The 20,000-nt window shown below is 48.2% G+C and overlaps 1 protein-coding gene across 5 annotated transcripts in view; it reads left to right on the forward strand.

The window, feature by feature from the left end:
• Positions 1-20,000, forward strand: part of MAP4K4 (mitogen-activated protein kinase kinase kinase kinase 4) — a 172,511-nt gene that overhangs the window by 132,893 nt on the left and 19,618 nt on the right. Inside the window, exons 13-21 of one of the 5 annotated variants that reach the window (XM_007468344.1) lie at positions 7,479-7,640; positions 9,846-9,932; positions 10,493-10,594; positions 11,421-11,582; positions 15,042-15,148; positions 16,512-16,663; positions 17,592-17,689; positions 18,257-18,265; positions 19,735-19,910. In XM_007468344.1, coding sequence (XP_007468406.1) covers positions 7,479-7,640; positions 9,846-9,932; positions 10,493-10,594; positions 11,421-11,582; positions 15,042-15,148; positions 16,512-16,663; positions 17,592-17,689; positions 18,257-18,265; positions 19,735-19,910 — 1,055 coding nt within the window. Of the gene's footprint in view, positions 1-7,478; positions 7,641-9,845; positions 9,933-10,399; positions 10,595-11,420; positions 11,583-13,867; positions 14,102-15,041; positions 15,149-16,511; positions 16,664-17,591; positions 17,690-18,256; positions 18,266-19,734; positions 19,911-20,000 lie in introns of all 5 variants that reach the window. The other 4 variants (XM_007468342.1, XM_007468343.1, XM_007468341.1 and 1 more) reach the window with 4 other exon arrangements.

Here is a 20,000-nt window from a genome sequence, read left to right on the forward strand (position 1 = left end):
GTGTGTGTGTGTGTGTGTGTGTGTGTGTGTGTGTGTGTGTGTGTGTCAGGAGGGTGAGGAGGGCAGGGCAGGGCAGCCCTGAAGGCTGTACTGCTTCTGTCCTGGGCTAATGGCGTGGAGCTGTCCGGACTTCCCAGCCTACCCTCCTCGGCTTGTGAGGAGCCTGTTTGTGTTGGCCTTGGACAAATGTCGGCCGTTTTACATGGGTTGGCTTAATGGAGGCCCTGGAGGCTGCTGCGGATGCTGAACACAAACCTTCAGGCTCAGTCAGGGGAAGTCAGCACCTCTGTAGGGGGAGCCATGTTTGAGCCCTGACACGGAAGGCCTCACTTGCTTCCTTTTTTCATTCCCGCACGTGGCTGTCTTTTGGTCTCCGCACTTGCAGGAGAGCTTTCACCTGTAAAATGAGCCCATCTGGCCCAGCGGAGGTGCGATGCCTTTTTTTTAAAAAAAAGAGCGATGCCTTTTAAGAAAAAAAGAGAAAGAGAGAAGAGAACATTTGCGTGAAGTGGGATTCGTCTTGAAGCTAAATTGTAACACTAGGAAATCCTGGAGCGTTCTAAGAAAAACGGAGCGAGCCGTGGCAGGCACCTGTGGTTGTCTCTTGGCTGTGAGATCTCAGAAGGACAATGCGGGGACCCGCTTCCCCCCAGCGTGTCCTCACCCCTCTGCCCACACAGAGGCCCCTGCTGGGCGCCTCACTCGTGTCTGACGGCGAGTGCGTGTGAGCACAGGGTGCGCCTTCCACCCTCAGCTCCAACCGTGCTGTGCACGGGGGCCTTGCGTTTGCCAGAGGGCCGCTGTCTCGCCTCTCAGAAGTCCTCAGCTCTTAAATGTTCTTTTGGCATCCCAAGTCTAGTGTTTTTTTCCTAGTTAAATTTTGTAAGCGTTATTTTAATTCAGCAAACGTTACTTGTTGCCTAAAGATGGGGAGGAGTCGTCTTTGGGGAGAAGCAAAGTAGTTTAGTAGTTTCTCTACTAAAGTTCATCAGAACTTGCACTTAACAGACTCAGGGGTTGCTGGTACACGTGCAGCCACGTGACCTCCAAAGCTCTTGGAAATAGTCAAACCTGAAGAATAGATTGGTTTATTAAAGTTTAGTTTCTGTTGAAGCCTGTAAGTCCAGTGGAGTGTCTGTAAATGGACCCCACTATTACCAGCATGACCTATTTAGAAAAGTTCGAATTGTGAGATGAAAGCATTGCTTTTAAATACCAATCTAGAAAGAGAACTTAAATGTAATTAACGCATAGTTGGAAAAGTACATATTTACTCAGGCATGCTTGGAAAAATGTAAGTAATAAGGAAATCGCTATAATTTGAGAGATTTGGAAATCACTTTACAGCATGATGCAGTTTTTCAGTTTGTTTGATTTTGTTTTTAAAGAGAGAATGATTAAAAAATATAAGAATGACAGTTTGAAAATGCCTCAGAGGATTTATATCATGTTTGCTGCTCTTAATGGGGTAAACCTGAGCAGGCATGTTCATTAGAGTCTCCTGGGTTTTGTTGCTTGAAATCACAGGTAGAAGGTTAATCTAGTGTGGATTGATGTTGCTTAGCTGATTGCTGATGATATATATGTTTCATTTTTGACCATTTTCTTTTGAAGTTCCCTTGCAAGAGGCCAGCTTTTCACATTAGTAATCTATTAAGGTATTTACTAAGGGCTTTCTTTAATCTTTAATTACCCCCGAACACACACACGTACACACACACCCCAGTTAAGGGCCTGTTCTGACTGTAGTGGTCTGTATGGTTGGAGTTTACATTTCTGCTCTTGGTCAAGTTTACAGCTTCAGAGATTCCAGCATAATGTGGAAGAGGACTCGGTAAGTACATTGTTCTTTGCCTTGGCCGTCAGTCTCCCGACTAGGACTTGCTGAGTGGGCCAGTCCAGGGAAATTTACCACGTTCCACGCTGTCTTGTGGATTTTTTAAAAGTGTGTGACTTACCTTACCTATAAGACTTGGAGGAGAGGGGCTGTGTCTGATTCACCTTTGTGTACCCGTGGCGCTTCATGAATATTTCTCAAACGGCTGAATCAGCTTTTGTATCCTTGTTGTATCTCTGGAAAGAAAGGACTTGTTCTGTAAACTTAACAGCCGTTCTTGGGCTTGAGATCTCTGATTTGAGTTCCAGAGCCACCGTAAAGGGCCTGGTAGAACATCCTGAGGCACAAAGCGTGTGTTGTGTAAAGTGTGAGGCTCTATCCAGATTAACAGTGACTGTTCAAGCCCGCTGTGCAACTTACTAGGTGATCCTGAAAAGATGGCTTTATGATTTGGTTGGACCTGGAGATATGGATGGATTCTTTAGGCTTATTCTAGATGCTAAGTGTTAGAAAATCACGGCATCTTGGATAGTTACAGGGAGCGGGGTGGAGATGAGCGAAACACGCTCCCTACTTTTACGGAGCTTGTGGTCTCTGTTTGTGTGTTGATGGTGGTAACCAAGAGTATGATACTCTTCCACAGGACCAAAAAGAAAAAGCCTTTCAGAGGCTTTCACTTGACAACTGAGATCGTTAGTTGTAGCCTGTCCCTGTTTGTGAGGTGTTTGCTTACTGTCATTTTAAGACATGTGTTTTGAATTAAACTTAATATAATAATTTTAAATTATTTTAATTAAGTAATTACATAGTAACTTTATTATATCGACTTTGGTAAAGAGTTGAACAGAAACAACTTGATGTTTACCACACTTCCATTGAGGAATCCCAGTGCAATGACTGTGAAGAACTGAAGATGTCCGAAACAAGGAGAACAAGAATGGAAGCCCAGTTGTGGACGTGAGTGTGTGGTAGAGCGTAGACCATGGGAAGGTTGATGCTGCCAGTGCTGGAAGAGAGTCCAATGTGGGAGGTGGCGAGGGGGCCAGAAGCAGGTATATGTGAGCAGTGGGCCCTCACCCCCCGCGGCAGGCTGCTCTGCTCCCCCTTCTCAGCCGACACCTGCCACCTGGAACAGGCGAGCAGCGGAGATTCGGGCACAGCTGAGGCCGTGGAGAGGGAGGCTGAGACAAGGGCATCCGTGAAGAGCTAAGTGCTGATGAGCATGACGGCAAGCGCGCCCGCCTCGCCTGGAGCCCGTCCTCTGGTGCCACGCGCATTCCAGGCGCCCCCATACACTGCACCCTCTCCTCACCTGAGGACTCAGTGCTGCACAGATCCCTCTCTTCAGAGACTCACCCGCCCAAGGGAAGAGGCCACGCTGCCTCACAGTCACTAACTTGGAAGCTTCACGGCCACCGCTTGACAGCTTGCTTTTCAGTGCCTTGCATGTCAGTAGATGGCCCAAGATTGAGGACCCAGAAAAATCGTTAACTTGAAAGATTCCAAGACACACAGCGAAAGGAGCGTGAAGGAGATAGAGACACTGTAGGGAACAGAGAAAATCTCTCACACACATACATATACACATGCACAGAAATCTTAATATCCTTACAGAGAGAAGATATAAAAATCATGAAACAGGACTATTCAGAAAAAAATTTAAAAAATTTTTTAATAAATTCAGACTCCCAGGAAGTGTGGAGAGAAGATAAGTTTAGGGGGACTAGAACAGAAGAAAAACAGAGTCAATCCAGGTGGTTTGACTCCCATTTAACAAATGGTCCAGGAAGTGAACACCAGAGGGAGAACATGCAGCAAGAATTCAAGACAAGTTTCCAGAACTAAGAAATAATTTCTGAATTGAAAGGCTTACTGAGTACCCAGCCCAGTGAATGAGAAAAGACGCCGTTCAGAGGCACATACATCATCTTGAAAGTTCAGAGACTCAGGGATGAAAAGAGGATGGTGAAAGCTGCTGTCAGGGGAGCAGATAGAGGGGTGTGGGTGTGGGTGGTACTAAGTGTCCAGGATCCACATGGGCTCGGATTCTCCAGAGCAACATCAGGAAGTAGGAGGTGACACACCAGTGTCTTTGCAACTCTGAAGGGAGGTCAGTGCCCCCAGCCAGAGGTATATGCACAGCATGGGAGCAGAGCTTTTGTGACCTACAGAGTCTCTCAGGTCGTCTACTTGTCTTCACGCTTCTTCCGGAAACTACTAGAGGGTGTGTTCCAGCAAATAAGAGAGAAGTTGACGGGGGATCCTGTACAGGAGAGGGTCCAGAAGTATTCCTAGGAAGCAGGTGGGCAGAAGGATGGGATGCCTGGAGAGCAGCCTGTTTAGGTTGGCCCAGGAGAAGAGAAAGGGCTGTGAGAGGGTTAATCTCTAGAATAAAGAAAGAATACCTGACCCATTTGACCATATGGAAAGGAGCCTTACGGTGTAGACTTTACAGATGATGCTATGATGGGCCCATGAGAAAACGGGCAAACAAACAAGAATAAGGCTTTTTTTTTTTTTTTTTTTTTTTTTTTTTTATTTATGCATGTATGTATGTATGTATTTTGGACAAAATAACATAGATTTATTTACTCTTTTAAATATAAATTTTATTCTTCTAAATTTTAAAAAATTGGCCTCGGAGTTTTATTCTCCAGGTAGTCACTGGTTAACAATCAAGATGGCACCATGGCATTTTAGATATAAGTGATCATGGGGCGGCAACATAGCAAATGTTAATAAATTTTTTTTTTTTTTTTTTTTTTTTACTATTTATGCATGTATGTATGTATGTATTTTGGACAAAATAACATAGATTTATTTACTCTTTTAAATATAAATTTTATTCTTCTAAATTTTAAAAAATTGGCCTCGGAGTTTTATTCTCCAGGTAGTCACTGGTTAACAATCAAGATGGCACCATGGCATTTTAGATATAAGTGATCATGGGGCGGCAACATAGCAAATGTTAATAAATAAAAGAAAGGGTGTTAACAAAGATGTACATCTTATGGCTTGAGGATGGTTAAAGTCTAGTACTTTGATTAAAAATTTTTAAACACAAATGAAAATGGAAAAGGCTACCTGTAAGGGCATTTAAAATTGAAAGTTAAAAATTCTTAGTAGCATTTAGTTAGATGAAGTCAAGGTTTCCCACCGGCCTGGGAGCCCTGCCCTCAGTGTAGTTGGAAATAACCCCCAGAAATGGATTCTGCACATTTCACCACGTTGGAGCTTCCTGCCCGGTGTGAGAACGAGTGCTTTCACTGAGGCGCCAGAGGATGTGCACGGGGTCCCGTCACTCCCCGGGACTCCGGGCGACCATAGCTCAGGGCTGCGAGGCAGGGGGTGAGCTGAGAAGGCTCCTGGGCGTGGGCTGGACCACGGTCAGCCCTGCGCTCGGTAGGCAGAGGCAGCTGGAGTTGCTGGTGAGGGGCCAGCGTGTGGGAAGCCAGCCCCCCCGCTGCTTCACTCCCTCCCTCTGCTCTTCCTTTGCGATCTCCCGTTGTCTTCTCTGGAGACAGAAATTTGAACCTCGAGGCTGGTGTGAGCTGGACACTTGGCCGCATCTGGACTTAAAGGCTGTGTGGCAGCCAGAGTGCAGCCCTGCTTCCAGGGCAGCGTGGCAGCTTCCAGGGCTCTCACTGCAGTTTTTCTCCTTGTCTGGCTCTTTCTGGAAGAGTCCTTGCTGATAACAGCCAAGGCGTCGGCCCTGCTTTTTTTGAACTAAAGAATTTTTCAAGATTCTGTAAATAACAGGAGAGGAGAAAGCAAGTGAAGCCATGGCTTTTCTTTTTGTTTTGTGATCCCAGGGGGCTAAGTGGCACCTTTCCTTCAGCATCGTTCCTAAAAATTAAAGAATTTTCGTAGCCTCTGTGGTTTGTAAGGGCAGGGCAGCGGGTGCATCTCTGAGGCTGTTGCGGTGGTGTCTGTGGTCACATGGCGTTGTTTAGCGCAGTGCAGCGGCCCGGAAAGGTTTTGAATCTTGCATTCCATCAGTAAAAAAAAAAAAATTGAGCATGTATCTGATAGAGAGTTTATCTAGTAATTTTGTATTGTACTGGTACATATACATTATGAAACGTGCAAAAGTAGCTATCTTAAAGAATGAGCTGGGAGTATAAGAACATAAAAGTTCTGGGTGTGTTTTTTGTTTTTTCCCCTCAACTCCGGTTGCCTTGCTGGCCTGTAGAGCCTTGCTGGCAAACATCATCTCCCCCGGGAGGTGGGGAGGGAAAGGGAAAGCCCAGACCTTTCCAGGGGGGACGGTCCTCTGACAGTTCACTGCTTGTGAGACCTTGGCTCATAAGCAAGTCATGTTTTTACCTGAAGGTGGTAAAATTCAGTGTATGATATTCTTTGCCTCTTCTGACCTGTTTGCTTGAGTCTGATTGGCTTGAAAAGCTAAGGGGGAGTTTTGAGGGGTCGACACTGGTTGCCTTTCTTCTCTCTTCTGTTTTCCTTTTGTCTGACTGACTTTGAGGGGAATTGTTAGTCTCCACCTGCCTTCCTCTCTTGTGGTTGTGGTTCTAGAGCTGTGCTAGAGACAATTTAAATGTAAATTAACTTTAGTAAAATAAAACGGAAAACTCAGTTCCTCCCTCATGTACTGGGCACATTTCAGGTGCTGAGTAGCAGTCTGCAGCCAGCGGCCCCTGTGCTGAGATGGGGCACCTCTCCATCCCAGGGGGGCTGCAAAGTGGCTGCATCACTTTGCAGGCCAGCACTCTGCACATTTGTGGGAGGAGTTGGTTGATTTATACTCTGCGCGGTGGCAGTGCTTTACTGACAGATAGATGTCTGGGGCTGGATGAGAAGGGGCCAGACGTATGCCCAGGGTCACGCTGCCAGGTACCGAGGGGTCGACAGATAGTCTGCGTTAGAAAAGGCTGTCGGAGCGAGTCTGGTGACTCAACAGCACCTTCTGCACTTGCTGATGGGATGCAGGATGCTATCTCACTAACGGTGGGAGGCACAGTGGCCCTCGACCTGGGGGCTTACCGCCCAGGTGACTCTGGACAAGTCACTTCTCTCTTCTTGCATCTGTTTCCTCCTCTGTGGAGTAGGAGTGAAGTGCTTCCTAGGTTTGTCATGAGAATCGTATTAGGTAAAGGACACGGAAGGAAGACTGTTAGATACTTAGCACCATGCGAGACACAGAGCGAGCTTGTGCTCGTGGCAGTTTATACACTCCTGGTAATAATAATGGCATCTCTTATTCTCGTTGGTGTCACTTCTTCTCTCCCTGATGTGTGCTGCTTTTTTCCTCTTTTAAGTATTTCTCTCCTTTCTCTGCGCTATTTCTGTTCTCCTGTATTCATTTCTCTTCTCTTTCTTCTGACTTAAGGGCCCGGGGTAACCCTGTCAGTGATACTGAAGGATACAGCATTCCCTGTCCCCTCACTGCTGTGCTTCCGCGAAGAACGGGGAATAACTGGTAGCACGTGAAACCCACCTCTCACGGGTGCTTCCAAGGAGGCTGGTGTGTGTGAGCGGAGGGGCAGTGTGCCAGTAGGTGGCCGGTGCAGGTGGGGTCCACGAGCCCTCCCTCTCGGCCTCTCCCCGTAACTGGTCAGCAGACCATCCTGCGTGCCGTGCCGTGGCTGCAGAGTCTGCTGACTGGGTCGCTTTACTTCCGTAGCAACAAAGGAGAGAGCGGGAGGCCAGGAGGCAGCAGGAGCGCGAGCAGCGGAGGCGGGAACAGGAGGAGAGACGGCGGCAGGAGGAGCTGGAGAGACGGCGGCAGGAGGAAGAGGAGCGCAGGCGGGCGGAGGAGGACAAGAGGAGAGTCGACAGGGAGCAGGTGGGCCCGCAGGGGGCGCTCTGGCCGGGACCGCGGGGGCTGGCACCGTGCGGAGCTGGGGGAGCCGGGGCCAAAAGCGTGCACGCGTGTGCACACGTGTTCAGGACTTTAGTCTGAAAATGCAGAAGCACGGTTGGAAGCATATTCACTTCAACAAACTGAATCTCTTGTCTTTACCGACAGCTAACAGAAATCGGTGCACTTTAGAAAGCTCTTGAAACCAGCAAGGTGGTCTCCACTAGTATGAGGCCTGAAAGGTTTCCGAATGTGTCTAATGAAATTTAAAACCAACTGTAAGACACTCTCTACGAGAAGTGTTGGAAGTATCCAGCGACTAAGTGAATATTTTAAGATGTATTTGCATATAATTCAGTACGTACATACGTAACGTTAGAACAGCTGATAACATTAGCCCAAAGCGATCAGGTTTTAGCGATATTTGCAGCATGTTATTAACGTCACATAAAGTTGCCTTTAGGAGTCTGATTCCTGAACCACCTGTGCAAGCAGAAATTGCGCTTTTTGTTGTCTGCGTTGTCCGCGTGAATCCCATCATAGCCTCCCTGCCCGTCATGTCTTTGAATTGACCACTCTTTGTTATGAGCTTTGAACAAGGAAAAAATATATGAAGGGGGACCAATTTAAATGATAGCTGAAGTTCATACTTAAAATGCTTGTAAACAATGGTATTAGCTTCCAAATTTGATCGTTCAGCTACTCTCCTTTGCCTCGGGTTTTCCCAGTGTTGGGTCTACATACTATTTTTCTGTTGAAATTTAAGTGATTCTCTTGATCTCTTACTTTACTGACGTTGTTGGCCTGTTAACTGTGGTGCGTTTATTTAGTTTTCATGTTCTGACTTATGCTTGGGGACTACAAAGAGGAGAAAACATAAACTTGAAGCAGTTAAGTCACGGAGGGATAATTCTCTGACCCCGATTGGGAGAAGACGGTGTGAATGTAATACTAACCTTCAGTGTTTTAATGGAGCCATTGGCTTTTGTGTATAGCAAGTATTCTTCACCTCTTCTTTTATAAAAATAGCATCAAAAGTCAGTTTCATTCCAAAATACTCCCCGTGTCAGCCATGCTGTAGGGACCTGTCATTTCTGCATGAATGTGCATGTTTGTGTACACGTGTCATTGTCTGGTTGTCCCTGTGATGTGAAGGCAGAAAACCAGTGATATAGTGACCTGAGCTCGCAGCTGTGGTTCAGCTCTGTCTGGCTCGGGAGGAGGGGAGCTGGGAGTCAGAGTCCTCTCAGTCGTCGGGGTTGGGGCGGGGCGTCCAGGCCCGGGACTGGAGCCTGGGTTGGAACAAGGGGGCCTTTGCCAGCGGCCCTGTGGATACACTTTACCCCAGATTGGCGTTTTGGGGCTAAATTTGCTTTGTAAGAAAAAAAGTTCCTGAGGAAATTTGGCACGATTTCTGCCCAGCATTCTCTCCGCCGGGACGAGTGGTTAACTAAAACTCCTGTTTGGCCCAGATGTATGACTGCTTTTATCTTGAGGTGTGCACCTCAGTCGGCGGTAGACACTGTAAATAAATAATCTGAATTTCAAAATAAAATTTCTCCTCCCAGACCCCTCAATCTACTCCTCTTCCAGAGTAGTGAGCTTTTCCCCTGTTGAAAAAGAAGATGTCTTTTATTTGTAAAATGTTCGTACTTTTCGAAGTGATTTCACGCCTATTTCATACTTGAGCCTCCCCAAAGATCCTGAGAGTTGGGAGGGAATATTCTTGATAGGGGCTTGCTAGAGACTAATCTGTTGTCGTAGATCAAGGTCTCCAGCCCATCAAATATGCATGCACCTTCAAGGTTGGGTTTTTCCTCTTTATGTAACGTCCTTTGGATGTGTTTTTGTTGTTACAGAGCTTTATCGTTCTCTTCCCGTTGAAAACGTGTCACCTCACGCCTGTCTCCCCTTTCTCTCTCTCTCTCTCTGTCTCTCCCTCTCTCACACACACACACACACATACACACACACCATCGCTGAGTGCGTGTCATCATTTATTAGACTCTTTAGATCTTAGAGACTAATTCGAAGTTCTTGGGAGAATTCTCGGCAGTAGGCTTGTCTTAGCCGTTGATCGCTAAGTGGATTACCCCAGATGATCGGGCGGATGGTTCTGGGCGCCCCAGCAGGTGGTTCTGGTGCTTTCCTTGGGGCTCCATTGATTGCCGGCTGATTTCTGTGTGACAGGAGTATATCAGGCGGCAGCTGGAAGAGGAGCAGCGGCACCTGGAACTCCTTCAGCAGCAGCTGCTCCAGGAGCAGGCCATGCTACTGGTAACGCCCCGCGCTGGCCCCGTCCCGTAGCTAGGGCCCCCCGCGCTGGGCAGGGCCGGGCCCACGTCGGGGCGGCTTCTGTTTACCTCTTTATTTCCCGTTGCTGAGTTAACTGTTCTCGTTTGGTAGATAGACGAGGTTTTGCACAGCACCTGGCATTTGGTGAACAGGCTAGAATGCCAAGAGCTGGCGGTTCAAGGCGCGTGCCGTAGGACCCGTACCTAGAGTACTCCAAGTGTCCTTTGAAACCGCCGAGACCAGCGTTGCCTTGGGTTCTCTCTTACTCTGTCCAGTGACAGTATGCTTAGCGACAAGCTGTCAGGTTTTCCCACAGGTAACCTGCCATTTCACAGCCCGGCCGTTGTGCTCTGTCACCAAACAAGCGTCGGTGAATGCCGGGCTGGGGAGAAGTGAGCCGGGGCGCGGTGGGCGCCGGGCCCCGGACTGAGTGTCCCTCTCCCCCCAAGGAGTGCCGCTGGCGGGAGCTGGAGGAGCAGCGGCAGACGGAGCGGCTCCAGAGGCAGCTGCAGCAGGAGCAAGCCTATCTCCTGTCTCTGCAGCATGAGCCCCGGAGGCCGCCCCCGCCGCCGGACAGGAGCAAGGCCGGCCTGCACGGCGCCGAGCCCAAGGCCCAGCACGAGCCCGCCGACCGGGCCCGCGAGGTACGGCCCCCGCCGTTCCGGGCGCGCTCCCAGGGCACAGGGCGGGGCCTCTTCTCTGCTTAGTGTCTGTCTAGAGGGGAGCGGAGCGCCTCAGAGCTTTGCAGATCTCGGGGGACCTGGACGCTGACCAAGAGACGGAAAGAGAGGAGGCTGTGTGGCAGCATTTTTCTTTGTGCTGTAAATGATGGGCAGGGTGGCCTGTCATCTGTTTTTCCAAAACTGCCGCGAGGATGGAGCCTGCCTGGGCCTGATTCACTGGCTTTTCGGTGATCAGGGTTTGCTACTGAACTGGGGCGTCTGGGCTCCCAGAGCTTCCCAGGGAGGATGCGTTGAAGCAGGACCGCTCCTCGGACCCTGGCAGGGTGGGCCGGGCGGGCTGCAGAGTGTGGGATGCTGGCCCGGGCAGGGGCGTCCTCCCGCCATGCCGGCCCTCACACGGCACATTCTAGGAGCAAGTGTCCTGCTTGTTCTGCAGTGCCTTTATTTTTCGTGGAATGAAACGTGTGTTAGATTCCTGGTGACGCTCTTTTAATCCGTGGGTTTAGTTGGTTGTGACAGATTAATTCTTTACCTAGTTTGTCTTCACGCGCAATCCCAGACTTCTCGCCGGGGGAGATTTTAAAGGCTGCCTCTCTAAATTTTTATCTTCGTGAATATTCCGTATTCTGCATCAGATCCTAGTCTAGTGTTACATGCCTCCTCTCTTTTCTTGTAGTCGAGGAAAACAGAAGACTTCTTTTTAGACTCCTTCCACTTTCAGGCTTTCTTCGGTATCTCTGCTTTTTTCTACTAACCCTGAGTTATGTCTTCTAATTCTCTGACGCAGGTGGAAGATAGATTTAGGAAAACTAACCACAGCTCCCCTGAAGCCCAGTCTAAGCAGACAGGCAGAGTATTGGAGCCACCAGTGCCTTCCAGATCAGAATCTTTTTCCAATGGCAACTCCGAGTCTGTGCACCCTGCCCTGCAGAGACCAGCCGAGCCACAGGTAGAACGGCCAGTTGGCTGTGGGTCAAGGAGACGCACACAGAGGCTCACTGAGCCACCAGCCTGCTTGAACTGCTCAGTTTGGTTTGTTACCGCATTTAGAGAGAGAGGAGTTTAGCAGAGGGAGTTTAGACTAAAGAGGACGTAGCCTCAGTTGATAGGGAAAAACAGGATTTTCTTTTTAAAGATTGTTGTTGTACTTATTAATAATATCTGGATTCAGTGATTTCTTCCTTCTGTCTGACTTTTTGCCTTCCCTGACTCAGATGTTCGTAAACAAGTGCCTCCTTACTCAAATACAGAGACTTTTCAGTTTAGTTTTTAGAAAGTTAGTGTCGTAAGTACATAGAGGGAGACTTTTTCTTAACCTGGGGTCCTTGGCTCCCAGCCAGGTCTACGAGTGGGCATCCCTGAAATTCCATGTACAATTTTTTTGATTTGTCCCAATGTACATATATATTTGGGAAGAGGGCCTTTTATCAGATTTCCAAAAGGTTCAACATCCAAAACAGGTTACGGCCCGGTGGGTTGGGTGTGGGTTTTCCTGATGTAGGTCAGGATAGGGGCCACTGGGTCGGCCCCAGCATTCGGCCTCGCCCAGGTCGGGGACCTCCGTGCTGTCTGGCGGAGAAAGCAGGCAGCAGAGATGACGCATGTTGGAGATCCCAGAGATCCTTAAGACGCTGGTTCCCACTCTTGCTGAAAATCATTGACTTTCAGGCATTTTGCTCCCTGCAGCCGTGCCATCCGGAGTACTGGGCACAAGTCCTTGAGCCCGAGTTTACCTGTCACTGATGTTTGCATGTGTTGGGGGATGGTAGCGGTAGCGGTGGCGTTCACACAAACCCGGATGAGGACTTGAATGCACTTTACAATAAAGATCCTTGGTATGGAGCAGTTTCACAGTAAAAAGAAGACCCAGGAGTAAGCTCGGCAGGGGGGCAGGTGCTGGGAGGTTGGTGTTTACGTGAGACCAGCAGCGTCTTGATTCACAGAAGAGCCGACGCACAAGCCACTGGGCAACTCCAGAGAGTGAGGAGTGGAAAGAAGGATGATGCAGAAGAAAGCGGGACAGGATGAAGGGGGAAAGGGGAGGGGAATGGGGACAAGGAAGATAGGTTTGATGACCATTATACTTACTGTAAATAGAAAATCTTTATGTGGCCACTGACAGTTTAGGAGATAGGAGTTCATGAATTGTGTAGACTGCTTTTGATACTCTGCTGATTAATTAACGTAGGGCCAGGCAGAAGAGTCCCTTTTCTATCTGAAGTTGCTTTTGGCCAAAAGCTGTACTGGCGAAGACATTCTTTCGGAACTAATTCTGTATCTTAACGCTTGGCACGGTTGAGCCAGTCCTGATTCGGTATTTCCTGTTTTTATTACGTGTGATGATGTAACAGATATATAACTAGAATTATGTAAATTTCCACATTGAACAGTTATTTTAAAGCAAAAAGTATAATTTCAAGAAAATGCAGATTGTTTCAGAGATTGCTTTTCCAACTTGGAAGTGACCAGATGAACTCAGTTGCCAAGGAACTGTCTTATTTCTTCAGTTGTCAAGTAGAAGGAATACCCCCCCCCCCCGCCCCCCCAGCAGTCCTTTTAGGGAATCCTAGCGCTGAATAGGATACAAAGAAATCAAAGTTCTTTTTTTTTTTTTCTAACTAGTACAAAGGTATGTGGAGTTCTGTGGGGTTGGAGTGTTTTCAGACTTGGGACGAGAAAGAAGGAAAATCGGTGGTGTATTTGAAAAGCTGGCTGTTTTTAAGTTACACTCTTATACTCCGTCCAAACATGCGGGGTTGGTCTTTGCACAGTAAACACGTGGCTCTGTTGTTACTTGGTCAGACGTCTTGCCCTGCCAGGTAACGGGAGGGTGGGTAGAGAGGTTTGCACGTGTGGCGACGTCTGTCCTGCGGTCGCCTCCCTCTCTGCGTGTCCACGCTGCTTTGACGCAGAAATGCATGCCGCACGTCGCCCCTCAGACAGGAGCGCTGTGAGGCTTTTTCTTTTTTTTTTTTGTAAATCTTCACATTTACTGCTCTCTAACATTTGTCTGGATATTAAGAGTTTTCCTTATAAACGTACCTTTGTTCTTTTCTACATATTGTGCTCCCCAGACCACCTCTCCACTTAGAGCATAACTGTTGTACTGCTTGGCTGACCTAGTCCTGACTGCCTCCTGTGCGTTGCCCCGGCTCCCGCTTTGGATTTGGTATTGACCAGAAAAGCGTTTTCTGCAGAACGCATTGAATGTTTTGTGTTTTGTTTTCTTGTAAGGTACAGTGGTCCCACCTGGCATCTCTCAAGAACAGTGTTTCCCCTGTCTCGCGATCCCATTCCTTCAGTGACCCTTCTCCTCCCAAATTTGCACACCACCATCTTCGCTCTCAGGACCCATGTCCACCTTCCCGCAGTGAGGTGCTAAGTCAGAGTTCTGACTCTAAGTCGGAGGTACCCGACCCCGCCCAAAAGGCTTGGTCTAGATCAGACAGTGACGAGGTGCCTCCAAGGGTAAGAAGCAGGAAGACAGATGTGTGCTTCTTTTTCCTTTTCGTTATTTTAAAAAAATTATTTATTTCAATTAAGGGTGTGGTGACGCCACCAGAATTAAGGGGCAATGGCAGAGGAACTTTTGACGGTGGGGAGAAAATTCCATAGTGAGGCAGTTAGGTTCAGCCGTCGGCCAGTTACCTTTTCATTGCTGTCGCTGACTCTGTACTTGAGCACAAGGTACCAAAATAACTTAAGAGTACATCTATAAAGGGTGTGCTTCTAGGACAGACCGAAGCAGAATTTGTTTTAGCAGCTGTCGTGTTAAGTTTATACAAAAGCTATCAGTTACTTTGCACCATTAACTAATATCAGAACTTTCAGAAAAGGTATTATAAGGGAAAAAATTAACATAAATGTTTCAAAAAATGATTTTTTTTTTTAATTGAGGGATTTTTGTTTTTGTTTGGGTATTTTTTTTAATTCTATGGTTTTAAATTTTTTGGTTTGGTAATTGCTTAATGCTGAAATTAAACAAAAAGACACATTTTATTTTTCCTCCACTTGGAATTTGCTTCCTCTGAGTATTTCCTTGCTTCCTACATTCTTTGTTTCTTGCTGATCCATTTGTAGGCCATTGTTTGGTTTCTTTGAGCTTGTTTTCCTGATTCTCACATTATCTCAGTAAGATGCTTTGTACGTGCCCTGCCACCAAGCTTCAGTGCCAACATCATTTAAATGTGGTTAGGAGCATAGGAAGGTTGTCCCAGTGCCTTTGACGGCTTGGACTACTCTTTGTTGTATCACTGGAGGGCAGAGAAGGATCAGGGATTGGGGGTAGGTCAGGGATAGCAAGGCTAAGGTAACTAGGACTGCCTTAGAGACATGTTTGGTAGGGAGTAGTCTTTTCTTCCCCTCCTCATGTTTTCAGTCATTTAATTGCTGTATTTTGTACCCAAAGGTTCCTGTGAGAACGACGTCCCGGTCCCCCGTCCTGTCCCGTCGGGATTCCCCGCTGCAGGGCAGTGGGCAGCAAAGTAGCCAAGCAGGTCAGAGAAACTCCACCAGGTAAGAGAAGAGCGAAGCTTAGGGACAGGTTTACTACACAGTGTCCTGCAGTATTATACCGTCTGCTTGCATAAAAATGCTCATAAACATGGAAGTTCTGGGGCAAAGAGGTGATCCATGCATAAAGAAAATGCCGTGAAGTCCATTCACATGAATGACATCAAATTGATCTGCGGTGAAAAGAGAGATTAAATCCGACTGTGTATTGCAGCAGTTTTAAGGTGAAAACTGCCTGCCTCGGTGAGAGTAACAGGAAGGAACAGCAGGGAAGGGGGGATTCTAAGGGAATCGTAACCCGAGAGGGCTTGCTATCCAAAGGATGTTTGGGAGCTCTGGGAGTGTACGGAAATCACACACAGGCTACGGAAGAAAGGGAGTGGTTGACTCAGAGTTGGCGAGAAACTCGTGAATTAACCACAAAGTATTTTCAGGTTCTGGAGCCGTTCTGTTTTATATGGGAGCTGTTAGCCACACGAGGCTACTTAAATTTGAATGGAAGTTAATTAAAATTACATAAAATTAAAACTTAATTTCCTTAGCTGCGCTAGCTACATTCCAGGGGCTCCTTACCTCACGTAGCCGGTGGCGACCGTATTCCCAGCGGTAGCATATTGTCATCACCTCCGTTCCATCGACCAGCAAGTACCGATTTAGAGGAAGGAAAGGTGGTCTTGAGTGTTTTGTACTCTGGTCATCACTGAACCTCTTTACTTGGTGTCTCGGTATATAACATGAGGAAGTGGAGTGGGTGACAGCCCAGAAGCTGCAGGGAGAGAGCTTTCTGAGCCTTCAGTGGTCAGGGTGGGCTGCGGGGTTCTCCTGTGCCCGAGTCCATGTGTTAATTCTTACCTAGAAAACTCATGCTGTGGTGTGTCAACAGCAGGGATACACCGTGGCCCGTGTCGGGTCACATTTCCAGCCCAGAGCACGAAAGAACAAGCGTACTGCCTAAGTGTCAGTTCTTGAGAGCCGTGAGGGGTGGTGGTCGGTACTGGGAATTTGTGTGTAATTTGATTTTGTGTGTAATTATGTAAGTGGAATTTTTCGTAGTAAGAAACTTGAGTTTGTAGCTGAGACAGAACTAGTGACACTTCTAGACCAAACAGTAGCATTTCCTCTCACACCCAGAGAAGATTTGTCTGCTAATGGTAGAATGTCTTTTAGCATTTTGGGTTTGTTGAGATATCTGAGATAAAACCAATGAATAATGCCACTGTAACTTTTGGTGAATTTCACGTTAAATGCTGTTGGTAGGCTGATTTTCTCATTATCCCTGCGTTCGAATGACATGGTGCGCATGTTTATAATTTGACCCTGCATCTTGGGATAATGCATTAGCTGTTCTCGTCGTCTTCTCCAACAGCAGCATCGAGCCCAGGCTGCTGTGGGAGAGAGTGGAGAAGCTTGTGCCCAGGCCTGGCAGTGGCAGCTCCTCGGGGTCCAGCAACTCAGGATCCCAGCCCGGCTCCCACCCTGGGTCTCAGAGCGGCTCCGGGGAGCGCTTCAGAGTGAGATGTAGGATGCCTACCTTTCCTTTTCCCTGTGCCTGTTCTCCGTATCGGGCTCCAATCAGTACAGTTGACCCTTGAACACCCAGGGGTTAGGGATACCCCCCACCAGTTGAAAATCCTCATCTGTAGTCGACCCTCTGTACCCCCGGTTCCTCTGCATCCGTGGTTACACGCCCATGGATCCAACCAGCTGTGGATCCTGTAGTACGGAATTATTTACTGTTGAAAAAAATCCACACGTGAGTGGACCTTCGAAATTCCAGCCCGTGTTGTTCAAGGGTTGACTGTATTTTGGAAATCCTTTTCAGTCATGGAAAAGACCTGTGATTTTTCACAGCTGCATATTATGAATACAAAACAGTGCTTCAGTGTAGGTTTGCTAGTGACACTAATAATAGTCGGCATAATTTTAATAGTAAAGAGTGAGGTTTTGAGAGCTTACACACGCTGAGTACTGTCCATGCATTGTCTCATTTAACCCTTACAGTAACCCCAGGAGATGGGTATATATTGTCTCCATTTTGCAGATTCAAGTAACTGCAGTTTAATGAGTTTACGTAACTCGTCCAAGGTGATTAACTAAATATCCAAGCTGAGATTTGAACCCACTTTTCTGAGTCTAAACTCCATCGGTATTGTCATCAGTGTTGGTTATCTTAACCTACTCATAAGAATAGATTAGTGGAAATTCCCTCTACTGTGTTATTGATGTAACGTCACAAGGAGTTGTGAACACGTGTTAGTGCAGTGTGATAGTCGAGGGCTCTCGGGAAGGAGCCACAAACCCCGGGATTCAGACCAGCGCGTGGAGACCTTGCTGTGAGCAAGGCTAATGAGGGGAGAGGACGGGGGGCCAGGGGGGGCTGGGTGGCTTCGTGGCCCACACTCAGATGTTTACGTGACTCGGCCTTTCTTGTCTCTGAACTTCACAGCGTCATCCAAATCTGAGGGCTCGCCATCTCAGCGCCTTGAAAATGCAGCAAAAAAGCCTGAAGATAAAAAGGAAGTTTTTAGACCTCTCAAGCCCGCTGTAAGAATTGCACAAAATCCATTTTACTCATTTCAAACTCGAGTGAGATCTTTCTATTAAAGCCTTCTCCTTGTGTGGCCTGCAGGCCTCCCTGTGGGGTCTCGCAGGTTTGAGGGGTTATAAGGAAAGCTGTAAACCTTGGCCCACTTGTGCCGCTGCCCCAGCCCCCGCCCCGGCCCTCAGTCATTTAAAAAATACAAAAGAAAGAAAAGCCTTCTGTCTCTTTGCTTGGCATCAACCTTTACATGCTCTTGATGAGTGGGCATCTAAAATACTGGCTTTTGGAAGAGATGTTTTTCCACCACCTTCTTAAACTCTCCCATGGTTTAAATTCTGCCCTTTGGAACGTGGGGCGGCAGCGTGGCTGTTTCTCTTCTCCTTAGTCCTCGACGCAGTTGCTGCCCGTCACTGGGCGCACTGGGGGTTTGAGCCTGCTGGGGTTGTTTTGTCTCCCGCTTGCACTGATTTCTGTGCCCCCCTCCCCCCTTCTTTCCTCCCTGCTTCCTGTGCTGTGGCTTCCTCCTCACCGATGGCTCCTCTGGCTCGATGGGACCCCGCTGACCGAAGGGTGATGTGGTAAGCGCCGTCTGAACGGTTCAGCGTCGGAGCAGCATATTCTAACTTTAGCCTGCATTCGACCTACGTGCCTCTTCCTTTCTCAGCTTGCTCTCTTCTAGAATTAGAAACCCTAAATGTTTGCTTCATGTTTCTTAACACCCCAAATCTGCTGCCTGCTTTCATTCTTACTATTAAATACGGCCCTTTAAAGTCACTTTCACAAAAAGCCGCAGCTGTTCTCGGGAAGTCGCGAGCAGGACTCAAGGCCAGTCCTTGCTCGCTTGTCTCAGAGGCTCAGGCTCCAAGGAAAGAAGCGTGTTCTTACCTGGTGAGAAGAAGAGACGCCAGAAGGAAAAGGAAGAGTGGCCACATAGCCTGCCTTCCAAAAAACCATTACTTTTTAAGTAAAAACTTTAAGTGGAAAGATACGTACGTTGAACTTCTGTATGAAAATGTAGAGTAGAGATAATAGTCAAGCTCGGAAGTTATATTTGGATAGTTGATCGGGTCTTACGGTGTCTGCATATAGAAGAGGAAAGGGAACTGGAGCCCTCGTGAACAGCAGCGCTTACCCTGGGCCGCTTCTCCCTCCGGCGTGCACGCTCGAGGCAGCGGCAGGGTAGCCTGCCGAGCTGCCTTCCCACGGCCAGACACACGGCAGCGCTTTCTCACAGCACACGTCAGGAACTTTGTTCACGCACGTGGCAAGTTGTTGACCCTCGGTTAAGCCAGATGTGAGCCATACCCTGTGCTCACTTCACTCTCATTTTTCTGCGAGCTGGAAATTTTTAAAAATAAAAGTTGGAGTTAAAAAACCTCACCAAATAAGTACTTTAAATCACCCCTGTTTAACTAAAATCTTGCTTTCTGCAAAATCTCCTCAAAAGAAGACTTTGTCACAGGGGCGGGCGTCTTTATAACACACTACCAAGGTCTGTCTGCACACAGCTGTTGATCCAGAATTTTATAGCCGGAAAAGAATGCTCTCGGCTCTTGTTTTTTTTACGGCTGTGAGGTTTGAACTGTGTACAGCACCTTGGACTTTTTTTCTTTTGCGGTACGCGGGCCTCTCACTGCTGTGGCCTCTCCCGTTGCGGAGCACAGGCTCCGGACGCGCAGGCTCAGCGGCCATGGCTCACGGGCCCAGCCGCTCCGCGGCACGTGGGGTCTTCCCGGACCGGGGCATGAATCCGTGTCCCCTGCGTCGGCAGGCGGACTCTCAACCACTGTGCCACCGGGGAAGCCCCACCTTGGACTTTTAAAAAAAATCTTTTTTGTCTTTTGTTTTATCTTTTTGACTTTTCTTGGTCTTGTCTTTTCTATCGAAAGCTTTGAGAGCTCCCCTCCACGATACCGGTAAACACCCTGCAAGGCAGTTTGGCAAAGCTGGCGCGGCCGTTTGATGGATAGTGAGAGCGAAGCGCTTGGCCCTGTGCTGTTTCCCTGTCACTCTCCCGCCTGACCCTCTCTTCTGTCTCCTGCACTAGGACCTGACGGCCCTGGCCAGAGAGCTCCGAGCGGCGGAAGATGTGCGGCCGCCGCACAAGGTGACAGACTACTCGTCGTCCAGCGAGGAGTCCGGGACGACGGATGAGGAGGACGACGACGTGGAGCAGGAAGGCCCCGAGGAGCCCACCTCGGGGCCGGAGGACGCCCGAGCCGCGTCAGTCCCGCCCTGCTTCAGGGAGGATGCGTGTCCCCACCGGGCCTTCTGTCCACTTGGGGCCAGTTGTTGAAAACCTGTCCTCTGATC

Source organism: Lipotes vexillifer, unplaced genomic scaffold (genome assembly GCF_000442215.2).
Source record: "Lipotes vexillifer unplaced genomic scaffold, Lipotes_vexillifer_v1.1 scaffold177, whole genome shotgun sequence".
NCBI lineage: Eukaryota > Metazoa > Chordata > Mammalia > Artiodactyla > Lipotidae > Lipotes > Lipotes vexillifer.